This window comes from Melanaphis sacchari, unplaced genomic scaffold (genome assembly GCF_002803265.2).
Source record: "Melanaphis sacchari strain LSU unplaced genomic scaffold, SCAv2.0 Contig23_pilon_pilon, whole genome shotgun sequence".
Taxonomy (NCBI): Eukaryota; Metazoa; Arthropoda; class Insecta; order Hemiptera; family Aphididae; genus Melanaphis; species Melanaphis sacchari.
In genome coordinates this window covers 5,360,519-5,375,598 of record NW_020271114.1, presented here as the reverse complement: position 1 = coordinate 5,375,598, position 15,080 = coordinate 5,360,519, and the positions used below count along the sequence as shown (strand labels likewise).

The 15,080-nt window shown below is 26.4% G+C and overlaps 1 protein-coding gene across 2 annotated transcripts in view; it reads left to right on the top strand.

The window, feature by feature from the left end:
- Nucleotides 1–15,080, top strand: part of LOC112594669 (phospholipase A1-like) — a 37,540-nt gene that overhangs the window by 13,231 nt on the left and 9,229 nt on the right. For both annotated transcript variants that reach the window (XM_025339586.1, XM_025339587.1), the window contains exons 3-5: nt 3,185–3,293; nt 7,932–8,077; nt 10,136–10,381. In XM_025339586.1, coding sequence (XP_025195371.1) covers nt 3,185–3,293; nt 7,932–8,077; nt 10,136–10,381 — 501 coding nt within the window. The remainder of the gene's footprint in view (nt 1–3,184; nt 3,294–7,931; nt 8,078–10,135; nt 10,382–15,080) is intronic.

Below are 15,080 nucleotides of genomic sequence, written 5' to 3'. Positions count from 1 at the left end.
AATAACGATATGTTAATTGTTTTATAATTATTTAAAACAATTCGTGGGAACTTAAACTTCTATGTATTTTATATTATCATGAATTTTATTTTACGTAATAACATTATTAATTTATTTAAAAATAATAAATATATTTATAGATATTATGAATCTATTTTTACTATTTTATAATATTTTCAGAAAGTTGTAATTAAACTTTGAGTTATACAAGTTAATATATAATATATTACTGTAATAATTAAATACTAATAATATAATAAATGTAATATTTTTGGAAAACATTTTTTGAACCTACTTATATATAAAAAGTAAAATAAATGACTTTTACAGCTATATTAAAAAACATATCATAAAATAATATACTTAGTGATATCTGCTAACTTAACCTTACGTTATAATAAGACTGTCTTCATTTAAAATCATTTTTCGTATATCTATAATAATATATCATTACATTTAAGTTTAACACACCTATAATAGTGACCCATTCGCCACCTTTATGTACAACAGAGCGGTACTCACTTAATTACTTTTTTTTTTTCATTAACTTGTTTTTTTGCATAGAAAATGTAGTGTTTACCTTTAGAATTACACAATCTTTTTTCTCTTCAATTAAAACCATTGTTAAATAATATTCTTGAAAACAAATTTTAATTTTTATCATTTTTATTGTTATCATATTTTAAGCCTTTTACTTATTTTTTTTTTATGATAGTACCTATACGTTTCTAATTTTATATTTTGAAACGGATATTTTTCTGAAATTTTTAATAAGCATGCTAAAATTTTAACCGAGTAGTTAGTAATAACTAATATGTAAATTTTAATATTTAGATAAAGAGTAGTAGTTTAACATCTTGATACAGGATACCCCTCCTTCCTGTACACTTCATTTCACACACCTTAATTATAACTACGTATAAAACTAACTACTATAGTATATAATTTAAATATTATATATTGAAATTCTCAGAAAAATATTTCGTTTCGGAATATATAATTAAAAACGTATTCCGTCATTCAAAAAAGTTGCAAACATAATAAAAAATATTAAAAACTAGATATTTTTTTCAAAAATTTTAACGTATATTATCATTTTAAATTATGTGAAAAAATATATTTCCAAAAACGTTGATACAATTCAAATCATTTAGTTTAACCCTCTACCTATGAAACATTTTCAACTCTACCTCAATCAATAATCAAATAAATTAGAATTTATAAAAGTTATTATAAAATTATATGTTTCTTTATTTTAACATATCTATATGATTATCAACAAAATAACTTAAGATATTAAAAACTGTTGAGGGGAATAAAAATAATAATTTTAAGACTCATTTTTAGAAATTTTATATATTGTATACCCGAAACATTATTTATCTACTATAGGCTATTTATAGTTCCCACTTAACATAAATTCATCACGCTTGTGAACCTTAAGCCGTGATGGTAATTGTGTTGTTTCCAAAATTCGCGCTCTAATTCGTCGTACAATTACAGTTCTCTATGGGTGTAATGAGTTCTGTCTCGAATCATATTATATCTATACTTAATCTACTCTGTAACTGCGGTACAAGTAAGTATTGGATTATAAGTAGGTAACTTCAATATACAGAGGCGATTATTATATATTTAACGAGACGTGGTTTTTCTTTTTTTTTGTAACTCGTTATATCACGTACGATGTGATGTACGTCTATTGTGGATTATAAATAGTGATTTCACCAAAAATGCTCATCAATTTTTTTTTTTAATAATCCAGTTATTCAAAATCTAATTTTTGAAGTTTTTTAGTATAGTTTTGTAAACACAATATTTTAAAATTCATTGGATCTTATATTAGTGTCTTGCGATAATACAAACTTATGTTTTTCAAATGAAAACACCTCTATGTCCTCTGTAAATTATTTAGTAGAATTTTTATGAACATTTTGACAAATTGAGATCAAAATTCAAACATGTAATTTTTGAGTTATTTAATTGTATTTAGTTAATAATATATTCATAATAATTGGTTTGAGAGATTTATAAGAGCTATTTTATTTAAATATTACCTAGTAATTAGTATTAATCCATTAACTTAGAATTTATAAAAATGGTCGAAGTATAATAAATAATAAATACTAAATCAAATATTTCATATATTTTGTATTTTTGTAAATCCATTTTATTTAGTATAAGATATTTAAAAACTGAGAAACTAATCGTACAAATTTTATACGAGGTATCTGTCGACATTTTTAAATATATAATCAATTAAATAATTTCTTGTAAAAAATATATATACATAAGAGTCAAAGAGAACTTTTATATTTATTATTAACAGAAAAATAAGGATAAACATGCTTGGTGAATCATCCTGTATCTGTGTATTGAAAATTTTTTAGGAGACGGTTAGGTTAGGTTATGTTGTGTCGGCAGAAAGTGTGATCGTAGTAAAACGTACGGTACATAAAACCACAGATCAGCAGAATTTTTAGAACAACATATAGATTTTTTACTTTAGAAAAGTATTGATGGCTTCTGTTGTCCGCATAATAATATACATTATAGATCGAGAGTGATTCGAATATATCTTATTAAAGTCTTGACAGTGTGTCGATCGAATAATTTGATAGTGGGTATACTATCTAAAAGTGTTAATGTAATATTGTAATCTAAGGTTTATGATTCTGTGGTAATCAAAATTAATATTTATGGTTTATTAATTATACAAAAAACAACGGAAAAGATCTATAAGAAATGGATTAAGTAAATCAACAAAATGTACGTATTTGTAATTTAATAAAATATAATACAAATAATTCAAATTAGCTAGTATTATAAAATATCAAAATATGAGTGAGTACTTAAATAGAACTTAAAAAATGGAATGTCAATTGTAAACAACTTAAACTACATTTTAATTCTTTTAAACTTTTTTACACCAATGTTAAGTTAAACAAATTTTTTTAAAGTCGTTCACATTATAATAGTTGATAATTAAATAAATACATAGTTAGGAAACTAAAATTTTAACGCGCTAAGAAAGAGCTAACTTGTTTTGAAATTATTATTTTCCCACGATATGATATTTTTTTTCAATCTCTAAGTCATCAAATATTTTATACTCTATACATTTTATATACGGCATTAAATACCCATATCATTAATATTATACGTTATTGTTTTTTGTTTTCAGTGTCATTGTGCCTAATGCAGAACGTATTAAATTTAAATTATTGGCAATGTGTAATGAAAAGAACGGATCAATGTCCAGACATGGATATAAAAATATTTTTGTATTCCAGGTAAGATGAATAATAAAATAATGAATATTCCACGCTATTGGTTTAAATATACCTGCAGGTGAAATTACCAACTAATCAAATATTTAGAAAGTCATTGATACATCAAAGTATATAATTGTTAAAAGTTAATGTATTATTATATATTCCTATGATAGATCCTGAGATTTCGAATTTTTTGAACTAAGTAACGCGCTTTATTTAATTTTATTTTAATATACTTAAAAAACAATTATGATTTGTGTAACTCGCTGTAAAGGAAATTAACGCTTCATAAGTCTATAATATCTAAAATATGTGTGAAATAATACTATATGTACAACCCTGCAATACGGACGTTTTTGTTTTATCCTAAGTTTAATGAACTTCTGTAATTTTAGTTAAATTAGATATAGTTAAGACAAACATCTTTTAACTTAAAAATAAATATTTACAGAATATGTAAAAAATACGAAGCTTTCCATTACCCAATGTCGCACGCAAAAATAGTACAATACTGTAGATTTATAAGAAATTCTAATTAGAATCAAATATATATAGAATAATAAATATATCAAAATTATGTTAAACCATGTACCTCTATTGTATTTTGCTGAAAAAAAATATTTTAGGTAATATTATGTGAATGAACTTTTGATTAAAAGAGTTTTTGTATTGTAGTTGAGAAACACTAAATTTGTTTCACAAATTATAACCCTTCGTCCACTTCAAAAACGTAAATTCATTTTTCTTTAGATTTATTTTCAATACTAGCAATTCATTTTTTATATATCATCAATTATGGATGACGGAGCGCGATAAGTAAAGTTTTTTTTGCGTTGTTTTTGATTCATGGATTTTCGAAGTGCATTTATACTTGATGAACATACTTGGGAGTCTTAAATGCTTGACAATTCTTTTCGAATTTTTTTATTGGTTTCATATACATTTTTAATAGCTTTACGTTTAATAGATATACTTATTTTTTGCAGTTCTTATATTTTGTTCATTATTGTTTTCATTGTGTTGAAGAATTTTTATATTGTTGCGAATCAAAACTGTTTTTTTTTATAGTTGGCAATAATTGTTTTACCACATTTTTTTTTTTACACACATCGTGAAACAATATCACCTGAACTTTTATTAGTACTAAAATAACATAAGTTATAGTTGTCAAAATAAATGGAACTATTACCATAAATATTCGTAAAAAATTTAAGCATTGAATTAATTTTATTTTAAATGTCAAACGCGATTGTTCGAAAGTCGAAAAACTAATGAAACTGGCTAAAAATTTTACATTATCATTGCGGATATAATATTTTATAGTGAAAGCTTAAATAATGGTATGTAATCTTGATTAAGATATTTTTATTAATTGATAAATGTGAAAAATATAAGGCTGAATTTGTGTACAATAATGGGATATCCAATATTTTAAAATCTATGTATGATTTTGTTTCATGTTTATTTTGCGTATTTGTGCTATACTGAACGACGTCCTAAAAATAATTAAATAACTAAATAAAATATTAAGAAATAAAAGTAATATGTATTTTGTTAATTAAATACTAATAATTAGATTATTGGTAGTAAAATTATATCGGGATTTTGTCGTAGGCAGTATAACAGAAAACGTCACTCATTAATTTCCTATACAACCCCCCTTATCCTTATATTTATCTATAAAAGAATAGGTTTCTTTTCCATGTAATAAGCTTCTATGTTCTTACGACACTATTAAACTTTTTTACGATTTTTCTTTACATAGTTATTCCAAATACTTCCCTGATTGACTTCACGATGATCATTTTTCCATTTTTTGTTCATAGTGAAGAAATGAGGGGAAGTATTGTATTTAACTGTTATAGTTTTTTGGCAAAGCATTTAAATAATTTTATGATTTTTTTTCAATTAATTGTTAAATTAAAAAAAAAATATAAAATCTTTTATATGAATAATTCCATTTTAATTTAAATCCCTTTTAGAAAATCCAATCGTAAATTATTTTAATAGACAATAGTACCCGGAGTCTAAAATCGTACGTAAGGTATTCCGTATACCTTTTCAAATATTGTTTAAGCAAAATATTTACTATAGAGTATAGAGGAACCATCGACCACCGTTGTACACCAATCTTTAACATTTTCTCGAAAACCTAACTGCGTATTATTTATTACTCAATGTTACCTATCGTACGTGTTTATAATACTTCGTTTTACATTTAAATAGATATGATGAAAAAAAAAAACTAATACAAATAACGATTACACCGTGTAAACATATATACGTGTTTCAGTGTTTGTTAACTTTACGTTATAACATACGTGTCCATAATATGCTTATTTTTTTATAAAAAAATTCTTATGTTAGGTACTGTAATAGTAACATTATACATTTACACAGCCAATTATAATATTACACGTATGTATAATATAGGTATATACGTATGATATTATATTGTACCGACCCGACGTCAACTACGGAAAACCCGATCCTGTCATTTATCGCTATTGAAGTAATATATTAGTGTGCAATCAATAAACACCTCTCGATTAGAGTGCATTGTGATCGAAGAAGTGTAACAAATCAATCACTCCGATCCATATAAACGAGAAAGACACTATTTACTTATTATACTTTCATCGGTAAAAATTCCACGTACCATAATATACTGTTTCGTGAAAATAACGGACACTAAACAAACCGTTTCCAATTCGGTACAAACTCTCAGTACTTACTTTGAACTCTGTAAGTGACAACAAAAACAATAAAATTTAAATTTAACTTTATACCTACATTTCCGTTTCATTTTTTAAATTATCGTGTACATACAAACAAAAGTAAATTACTTTTAAAATATTATATAATATAGGGAGATTCTTTAATCAAAAAACATTCATTATTTCAAAATTAATGTTTTTGGCAATAATTTGTTTACATAATTTCCAGTCGAATAGATCAAAATTTTTATCGTGATAATTTTAAGAGTTTTTTACTTTTTTTTTTAAATGATAACATATAGTTTAAATTTTTCGGAATATTTTGATACATAAAAATTAAAATTTAGACAAATAGTTTATGAGTTATAATTAATTAGTATTTAAAGTCTAGTTGAGAGACTTAAACGTACTTGGTGTCGTGATCTACTAATCTAAAATTGTATATACCTCCACCTCCCCTTAATTCTGTAATTTCATTCTCTCTTGTCAGTACATTAAAATCGTAGCCTAAAATCATAACCTCAAGTGCCTCAAATGGGAGGCTTCTTATCTTCAGCCACTCAAGTCATGTCACCTACATCACATACACTTATTGTAAAACAACACTTACAGGTTGTGTATATTTAAATAAATGATAAAAAAAAAAAAAACTGAGTGAAGTAGAAAGGTATACAAAGACGCCCCATAAAATTTTGATCTGTATTAGTCTGTTTACCTAAACTTAAAATACTTATAATTCATAAACCACTCGTCCGAATTTCAATTTTTGTGAATCAAAATACTCTGAAAAATATTCTGCTTCAGAATACGAAATTAAAAATCTATATGTTGTCATTTAAAAAAGTAAAAGACTTCAATATTTATAACGATAAAAATATTTAAAAAATGTTGTTTTTTTAATTAGAAATTATGTAAAAAGTTTTTTTTCAAAAATGTTTAAAGATCTTGAAATAATTAATGTCGTTCATCAAAATAATCACCCAATTTACTAGTACTTTTATGTATATTATGCACGATTAATTACATTATAAATTATTTCAATACTTTTGCGGAAAATAAGTATAGGTAGCTGTTAAAGATCATTTATAGATATCAATTTTTCATTTTCATCATAATATTGTTTGGCAATTACGTAACTTAAACAATAATTCATACTATATAACTTCTTAAATCTATGTGGTATATAATATACTTTAGGAATAAATCAAATAAAAACTTTCGAGTATTTCTGAAAAATAATATAATGGTGTGATCGATACTGTTTAAAAAGTTATAAAAACACAAAGATAGTATTATTAGAAAGTATCATATCGAGAAAACAAAAGAAAAAAATAACGTATATTTTTTAGTCTATAATTATCATTAATACCTATTAGATATTATTTATTTATTTTTTATAACTATAAATTACGATTGTTTTATCAGACGAGTGGATAAAAGAGATTCCATTCTCGTATAATTATAATTATACATCGTGCACTGCGATTTCACAGTTGAAGAGAGTTATGTACAAAAATATTGTTAATTTTAAAGAATGTTATGAGAAGTGTACCTCCGTGGCTAGAGCAAAAATGATAGCATTATTAGAATTGTTCGAACTTCAACGTGATTCTTTGATGGTTTTTTTGTGTAGATCTCTATAATGAATTAACAAAAAAAGTTACAATTTATGTTAACTATTACGCTTGCACAATATTAAAATCGATAAATGAAATGCCATATATCATATGAATATATGTGGTTAATAATGTCATACAAAACAACAAAGAAAAGGCAGTTTTCTATATTTGAAAAACATAGAAAATTATTAGAAAACATTCGAATACATGATTTAGTATATTCTAATAATTATTAAAAATATAACTCTGTAATATATTAATATAATAGGTGCAATATATATAATAATTTATTTAAAACTTAACGTTGGATATTTTTACAGTGGTGCTAAACGAAAAAAATTGATTGATGTTCGAAACAAAAACTCACTTCGGTACAGCGGTTGGGATCCTAGCAAAAAAAACGTCATCATTATTCATGGTTTTAACGGAACAGAAAGCAAGACCCCGATGACAATCATCAGAAACGGTTAGTGATCCATACCGAATAGTATAAAATATCTTATTATATTAAGATTATTATTGCTTTTATCGTAGTCATTATTATTATTAAAGAAGCTTGTTTTATCAGTACGTAGATGGATAATTATTTCAGAATTTCACCACAAAATGCAAGCATTGTAAACGAAATCGTTTGTAAAACCGACAAACTATAATAATAGTATTATATACGTAATTAGTATATAGCTAAACCGACCCGTTGTATTTATAGTTGGTGAATGTTTTTTTAATTAAAAAGTAAACTCGTCTCGCTTCACTCGCCTTCAAGTGTGTGCAGTGGAATAGTATAATGTTCAAAATTTGATCGTGAAATTATATTATTTAAAATACTATCGTAGGCATTCGAAAAAACGACTTCAACTGTGTGTTTCAAGGTTTCAACTACTTCGGAGAATAGTTATTGACCTAAAAGACAAAATTTGTCAGGACTTAGTGAGTTTTTTTTATAAAATCGTATAATTTTTTATGATTTTTATTCTTCCACATAGGATAAGTTTGTGGACAAATTCAAAATATAGAGATTTATTTAAGCGAACTGACAGAAACTATAATCTAAATAAATATTAAAATCAAATCTAATAAAATGTTTTAAAAGTTAAAAGTGAAACTATAGCAGTGCAAACTTCAGTCATGTTCTAGGCAAATTTAAAAAAATTTTAATGCTACGCGTATCTATTTTTTAAAGTCAAATTCCAAAGCAATTTATTCTTCCTAAATTTGTGCGTACCGTTAAACGATGATTAAAAGCAAATGAGTTATGATGAATATTGAATGCAATATACCTAACATTCATTATGCAATTTCAAAGGTTCATAACGTATTAAAAAGATTTTATCTCAATATTTGTGTTCTTTCAGACCCACGTACGCCATAAAGATAAAACATATTCATGTAAAACAGTTTTTTTTTAAACTTTTTGTATGATTTTTGAGAAATCTTAGAGTAAAATAAACTATTACAAAAATTATAGAGGGTTTGACATAATATCAGTGTTATATTTTATTAGCGTTAAATAAAAATATTTGTTAATTGTTTTGAAACAATATTTAGAGTAGGACCTACTTAGACAAATTGATGTGTCATATTCTCAAAAAAAATATTCCCTATAATTTTTGTAATGGGTAATTCTAAAATTGAGTTTATTTAAAAACATAAAAATATGATTTTACATAAATGCTTTTTGTCTATATTGTGCGATAACCAGAGATAGAACAGTCCACTAATATTCACTTGAGTAATGCATTATCTATTCTAGTTTTAAAATAAACCATTGTGGATACGAGTTTAGGTTTTTTAAGAAATGTTCACTGTTATCCTAACACGAAAATGTCTATGATCAGCTCGTGTAAACGCACACTTTTCTTTGACTATACATAGGTACTAGGTAGCAATCGTGACCGACATAACACGGTTTCATCCACATCACCGAGGTGGCGAGGTCCAATCGCGATATAACAAACACAAGATACTCAGCCACCACGTTTAACGTGACAAAATCCGAGCTCGCATGCATTTTAGAATATAAAAATTTACTTTCGAACGTCATTTGTAATTCATTGTTTAGAGCCATCATAAATATGAGTAGGTATATAATATGCTGATCGGTAGCGTTGTTTTTCACGATCGTATTACACGTACGTACTATTCTTGAATGTTATATTATCGTGCTATGAAGACATTTTAAATTATACAAAAATTAAATCGTTTTTTAACAATTTCACCTAGAAAATCATAATATCTACCCTTCTCGACCCTTTTTTTTAAAACTCATCACTTACCCGCAGATTTATGCCATTCAATATTCAGTTTTCAAACTTTGTACGATTTATAGTTGTTCGTAACCAGCTTCTTTGCAATAATAAGATGGGCGGGATCGAATATTATGAAATGTGTATTTTTATTTCATTTTAACGTACGTATATTTCAGTGTGTCCGATACCCTCCATCCAAGTCCTAAAGTCATAGCGGTTTATATATTTATTTATTACGAATTACTGTATAAGTTTACATTTTGCATTTGTTACAGCATACCTGAATCGAAAAGACTACAACGTGTTTACCGTGGACTGGGAACCGCTGACGTTTTTCCCGTGTTACCTGTCATCGCTGAGCAACACCAGGCTGGTGGCCCAATGCACGGCTCAGTTTTACGCCCACCTTACCTATTCTGGGGCATCGGCATACGACATACATTGCGTCGGTCACAGTCTCGGGGCCCACATATGTGGAATGATAAGCAATCATTTGACACACAGACAGCACAAGATCATAGGTTCGTATATGCATTACATGTCATATTACTATAAATTAAATTTATTTCATGGTCATTTTTTTTCTACATTAGCTGCATAACTTAACTTCGCAAAAAAAAAAAAAAATAAATAAATAAACGGACATAAAATACGACGCTATATTGGTAGACGCGTAGTCGGGGGAGGGTGTTTTGGGGATTATGTATGGTCGTTTCAACCTTAGCTAAGCCACTACTTTCTTTTATTTGCTATGTATGTAAATACTAAAATACACAATATTATACATCAAGTTAATAAATGCATAGTACGTTTAGTAATATAGTATACATGTATTGCGATTTTGTCGAAAAGTCTTCCAAGTTCTAACGAAACTAACAAGTGAAAAATTACTATTAGTAACATATATGCGTAACTTAATTTGTGTAGGTACCTACACAATATTATACATGCGTGTACGTACAATAAAGTCATGAAATTCTCTCACGAACGCGAATCGTGTACCTCTGCTGACCAAATCGAATACACATACCATGTTAATATTCTCTATTGTCACGATAAGTATATATACATATATTATATACTGTATTTTTGTTTATCACACGATACTGCGCGTTCAAACGAGCGTTCTCAGTAACTATATCGCGTAGATATAGTCAACGTTTAAGTCTCCACGATCTATGATATATACAATTAAGTAAATCATGCTCCTAAAAAACAGACATGTATTTACGTATGTTTATATATAATATAAATGCAATCGATTAATAAATACGTGTTCTAATAATTTCGGCCTCGGGTGTAATTTAGCGAAGCATTAACGTAAATTTACATACGTACATATATTTTTAAACATTAAATATGAGTGTGTAAGTTTTTCCGTTTTGAAATAGGCTGCGGCGACAGTGCACTTGAACTTGTAACAACGTGTCATGGTATACGCATGTTCTTAGACGGCCAAGCCACAACGCGGCGGCTGGCTTCAAGTCTACAACTGGTTTAAATTAGATGCTATTATATTGTGGTGTACAGAAATTAGAATATTATTTTTTTTATAGCTCGCGACTACGATGCTTACGCATCATACTATAGTAATTGTAAAAACATTGATTACTGTTTTTTTTATACACAGCCTTTATAATTATTTTAAGTTAAATCAATACATCCAATGAAAAATAAGGCATTTTTAATAAAAAAAAAAACACGATTTCCACCTGTCAACATAATGTTATAATAATATAACTAGTTTCACCGAAAATCACTTCGCGTTTTGCAATATCAATGACATAAAGTTGTTTCACAGTTATGTAAATTGACCGACTGTTATGGAGTTTATATATATATCATGGTCTAATATGGATACCAGCTGCAATATACATCAATCTTTTATCTATTATTATATTAAACCATTTTATATATCCATAACCGAGACGTTTTATTATCGCGGTATTCAATTATTTTCTTGCCGATTTTCAAATAAAGTACGTAAATTCGCAACGAGTATGCTCTTTATTTGAGAACGTTATCGTTATTCAGGTCATCATCGGTTTCACGGAAACAAAAATAACAAAAACAAAGCTTCAAAACAGTACCTATATTATGTTAATGTTTCAAATTTATTACGACCTCCATTTAACTGTATCTTGACGAATAAGTGAATGGTATCTACCGAACGGTTCTTTTTTAATTTGTATATAATCCATTTTTCCCAACCATTCGTGTCGTTATGCATTCTTGCCTAAACAAAACAATATACCATAAAACCTAGGTTAAAGTTCGACCTCAGAGCGATGTCTAAAAATAAAAATATGATAATCGCACCCAACAAGGTCAGGGGTAATTCACACGACAATAAACAAAACAATTCTAAAGTATCCTCAACCCTATTTTTTCATTTAATAATTAATTTATTCAAATTCTTAAACATACTTAAAGGTCTTATTTTAAAATCATAGAACTTTTTACTACTTAAGGAGTGTCCTGAGAAGATACGAATTTGTATTTATTAAATAAGAACCTCTTTTTCTTGTGTAAATTATTTAAAGAATAATTTTACTGAACATTTTAACGTCAAAATCAAAATTTTTGTAATTTTCGAAGTTTTTGAGTTATTTAATTTTGTTTACTGGGGGTAATACTAATATACATAAGTCCATAATAATTGATTTGGGAGATATGGGAGCTATAGATATTTGATAATTTAAGTAATTTAAAGTAATCTAATAATATTTATTGTTTTTAAAATTGATTCAAGTATTATTAACACTGGATCTAACATTATATAAAATTTTATATTTTTGGAAAATTTATTTTAAATAATACATTATCCTTAGTATTAATATTATAATAAATTAAATATTTCGAAAATTTCAAAATAATTATTTAATGAATAATTTAGAAAAAAAAAAGAGATTGTCGTTTGGAAAAAAAAAAACAGAAGTTTTTGTATCACATCAGGATACTCTTTAAGTAATACAAAATTCTCAATAATTTGAATTTATAGTTTTTATTTAAAATTTAAAAAAATCAAAATTAGAATAAATTGATAATCGAATAAAAAAAATAAATACTAAACGCGCAGATGACGTCCGGATGAAGAAGATTTCTGGTAAAACCTGTTTTTTTTTCTTCCGTATAAATGGGTCACGTGTGTAGAAGACATGACCTACTATCTAATATGATATTACGTATAATAAACATCGCGAGATGTGTATCGCCAATTATCCTATAATTATTCCTAAAAATATCTGTACGAATTTTTTGTAATTTTCGTTTTTATAGACCGGCCATGACCGTGAATTTGGCAGTGGGATTTTTGTAGGTACGTATCGAACGCGGCATTCTTCAAAACTTTCCAGTTTCCTCTGGGTCATATTCGTTATTATACACGTAGTATACAATATTTATAATACACATATAAAGTTAAAAAAACATTTTTTTGTTTCACCGCACGGCGGAAACAAGATATGTGTTATTAATTTTCTTTTTTTCATACTCAATATCATATATAGATACGTGCTCGAGTATGAACATAATTATATAAATATGTAATTTGCTATGTGAGCATGTATGTTTTGCCACCAACTAGAGTATTCCTTGAATTCTGTCGACTCAACTATCTACTGAGTACCGCTTGTTTAATAGTATGATCTTTATTAGTAGCATTTCTATTGATTTCATCTTATCACTAAACCGCATATATTGTAATGTTTGGATAATACTATATTACTTGGTGAACGCAAAAAAGTTATCTTTTATAAGAAACATGCTATAGAGTTAGAGAGACAGAGAGAAAGCGTGCATCAAATAGTAATATAGTATAATGGTTTCAGGATGTCTGGTCCAATAAATGTAGCCCAATATGTAGTCTGGTTCAAAGTGTATTTAGCCCCGGTTTCTATTTTAAATTTGCTTTGGACTACTATCACTGAAAAAAATACATTATACTAATCAAATAAGGGTTGAGAAATTAGTGTATAATAGACAGAGATTATGAGCATCATAAAGGAAATAATAAAATCAGGATTAATCCGAGAGTCAAACCTTATCAATAAAAAATATACATTAATCCGCAATTCACAGGAAGCTGAAACAAATAAAAATATTTTTGCATTTATAATATATTTTATATTATAATTATAATTTTTATTTTAAAAACCCGTGACACCAATACATAAATACATCATCATTTATTTCGGGTCAGCACAATACGTTTTTTACTGTTTTAAATATCATTAAGTAAAAATAAAAAAACAAATTAGAAAAGTTAGCTATCTTTCACATTCTCACATCATTTTGTACCTACATGGTTCCAGTTCGTGTAACATACATTTTTAACAAGTATACAAACACTATATAATTAGCCATTTTGATAACTATATTATACAGTACCGAGTAAGAGTGATATAATTTTTTTTCCGCTAAAAAATTCTGATATTAACTGAAATTTAGAAGAGTTTTATCAATAATTGGCGATTTACATATTTTCATGTTATTTCGATGATTTTAAATTATCTGGTTTCGAATTTAAATTAAAAAAACAGTTTAGTTAGGGTGACTAAGTATATTAGTTAGGTATATGTATTATTTTCCCCTTTTTTAAATTGCTTTCAATGTTTTATCTATGTGATATAATATCATATATTCACTTAAAATAAAAATATAATATTCTAATTAATATGTTGAATTATAATTATTTGAAAAATATAAATTAATTTAATTTTCCGGTAGAATATATAATACAAGTCGTCCATAAAGTATAAAAATTAACGTATTTTCACTACTGTATTGGTCGACCTTTCTAGGACACCGTTAAAATAAAACCTAATAATTTGTCAAAATGTAATATTATTTTAATGTATTAAGTTCACAGATTATCAAATATAATATTTAGCTGTTCACGTTTCAGAGACACGTTGATTAATAAATAATGATACCAAATTATACGATGTGCGAAAACAAAATTAAACGATTTTAAAGTACGAACGTTATATAAAATTTAACTTGTTTAAAAAAAAAAAAAAAACTGTAATCGACCTTAATTACATGTATGTGTATTATTGTTCTTATCTCGAGCGTCGATGCGATATTTAATATAAAATAATGTTGCGTGTGAAAATACTTTTTTGACCTGTTGGTGACTTTTTTTTCCTGTTTTGTGGTTAGAAGACGTGTGAAAATTATTCAACATTTTTAGGATTTTAACATTAAGTATCTTAAATT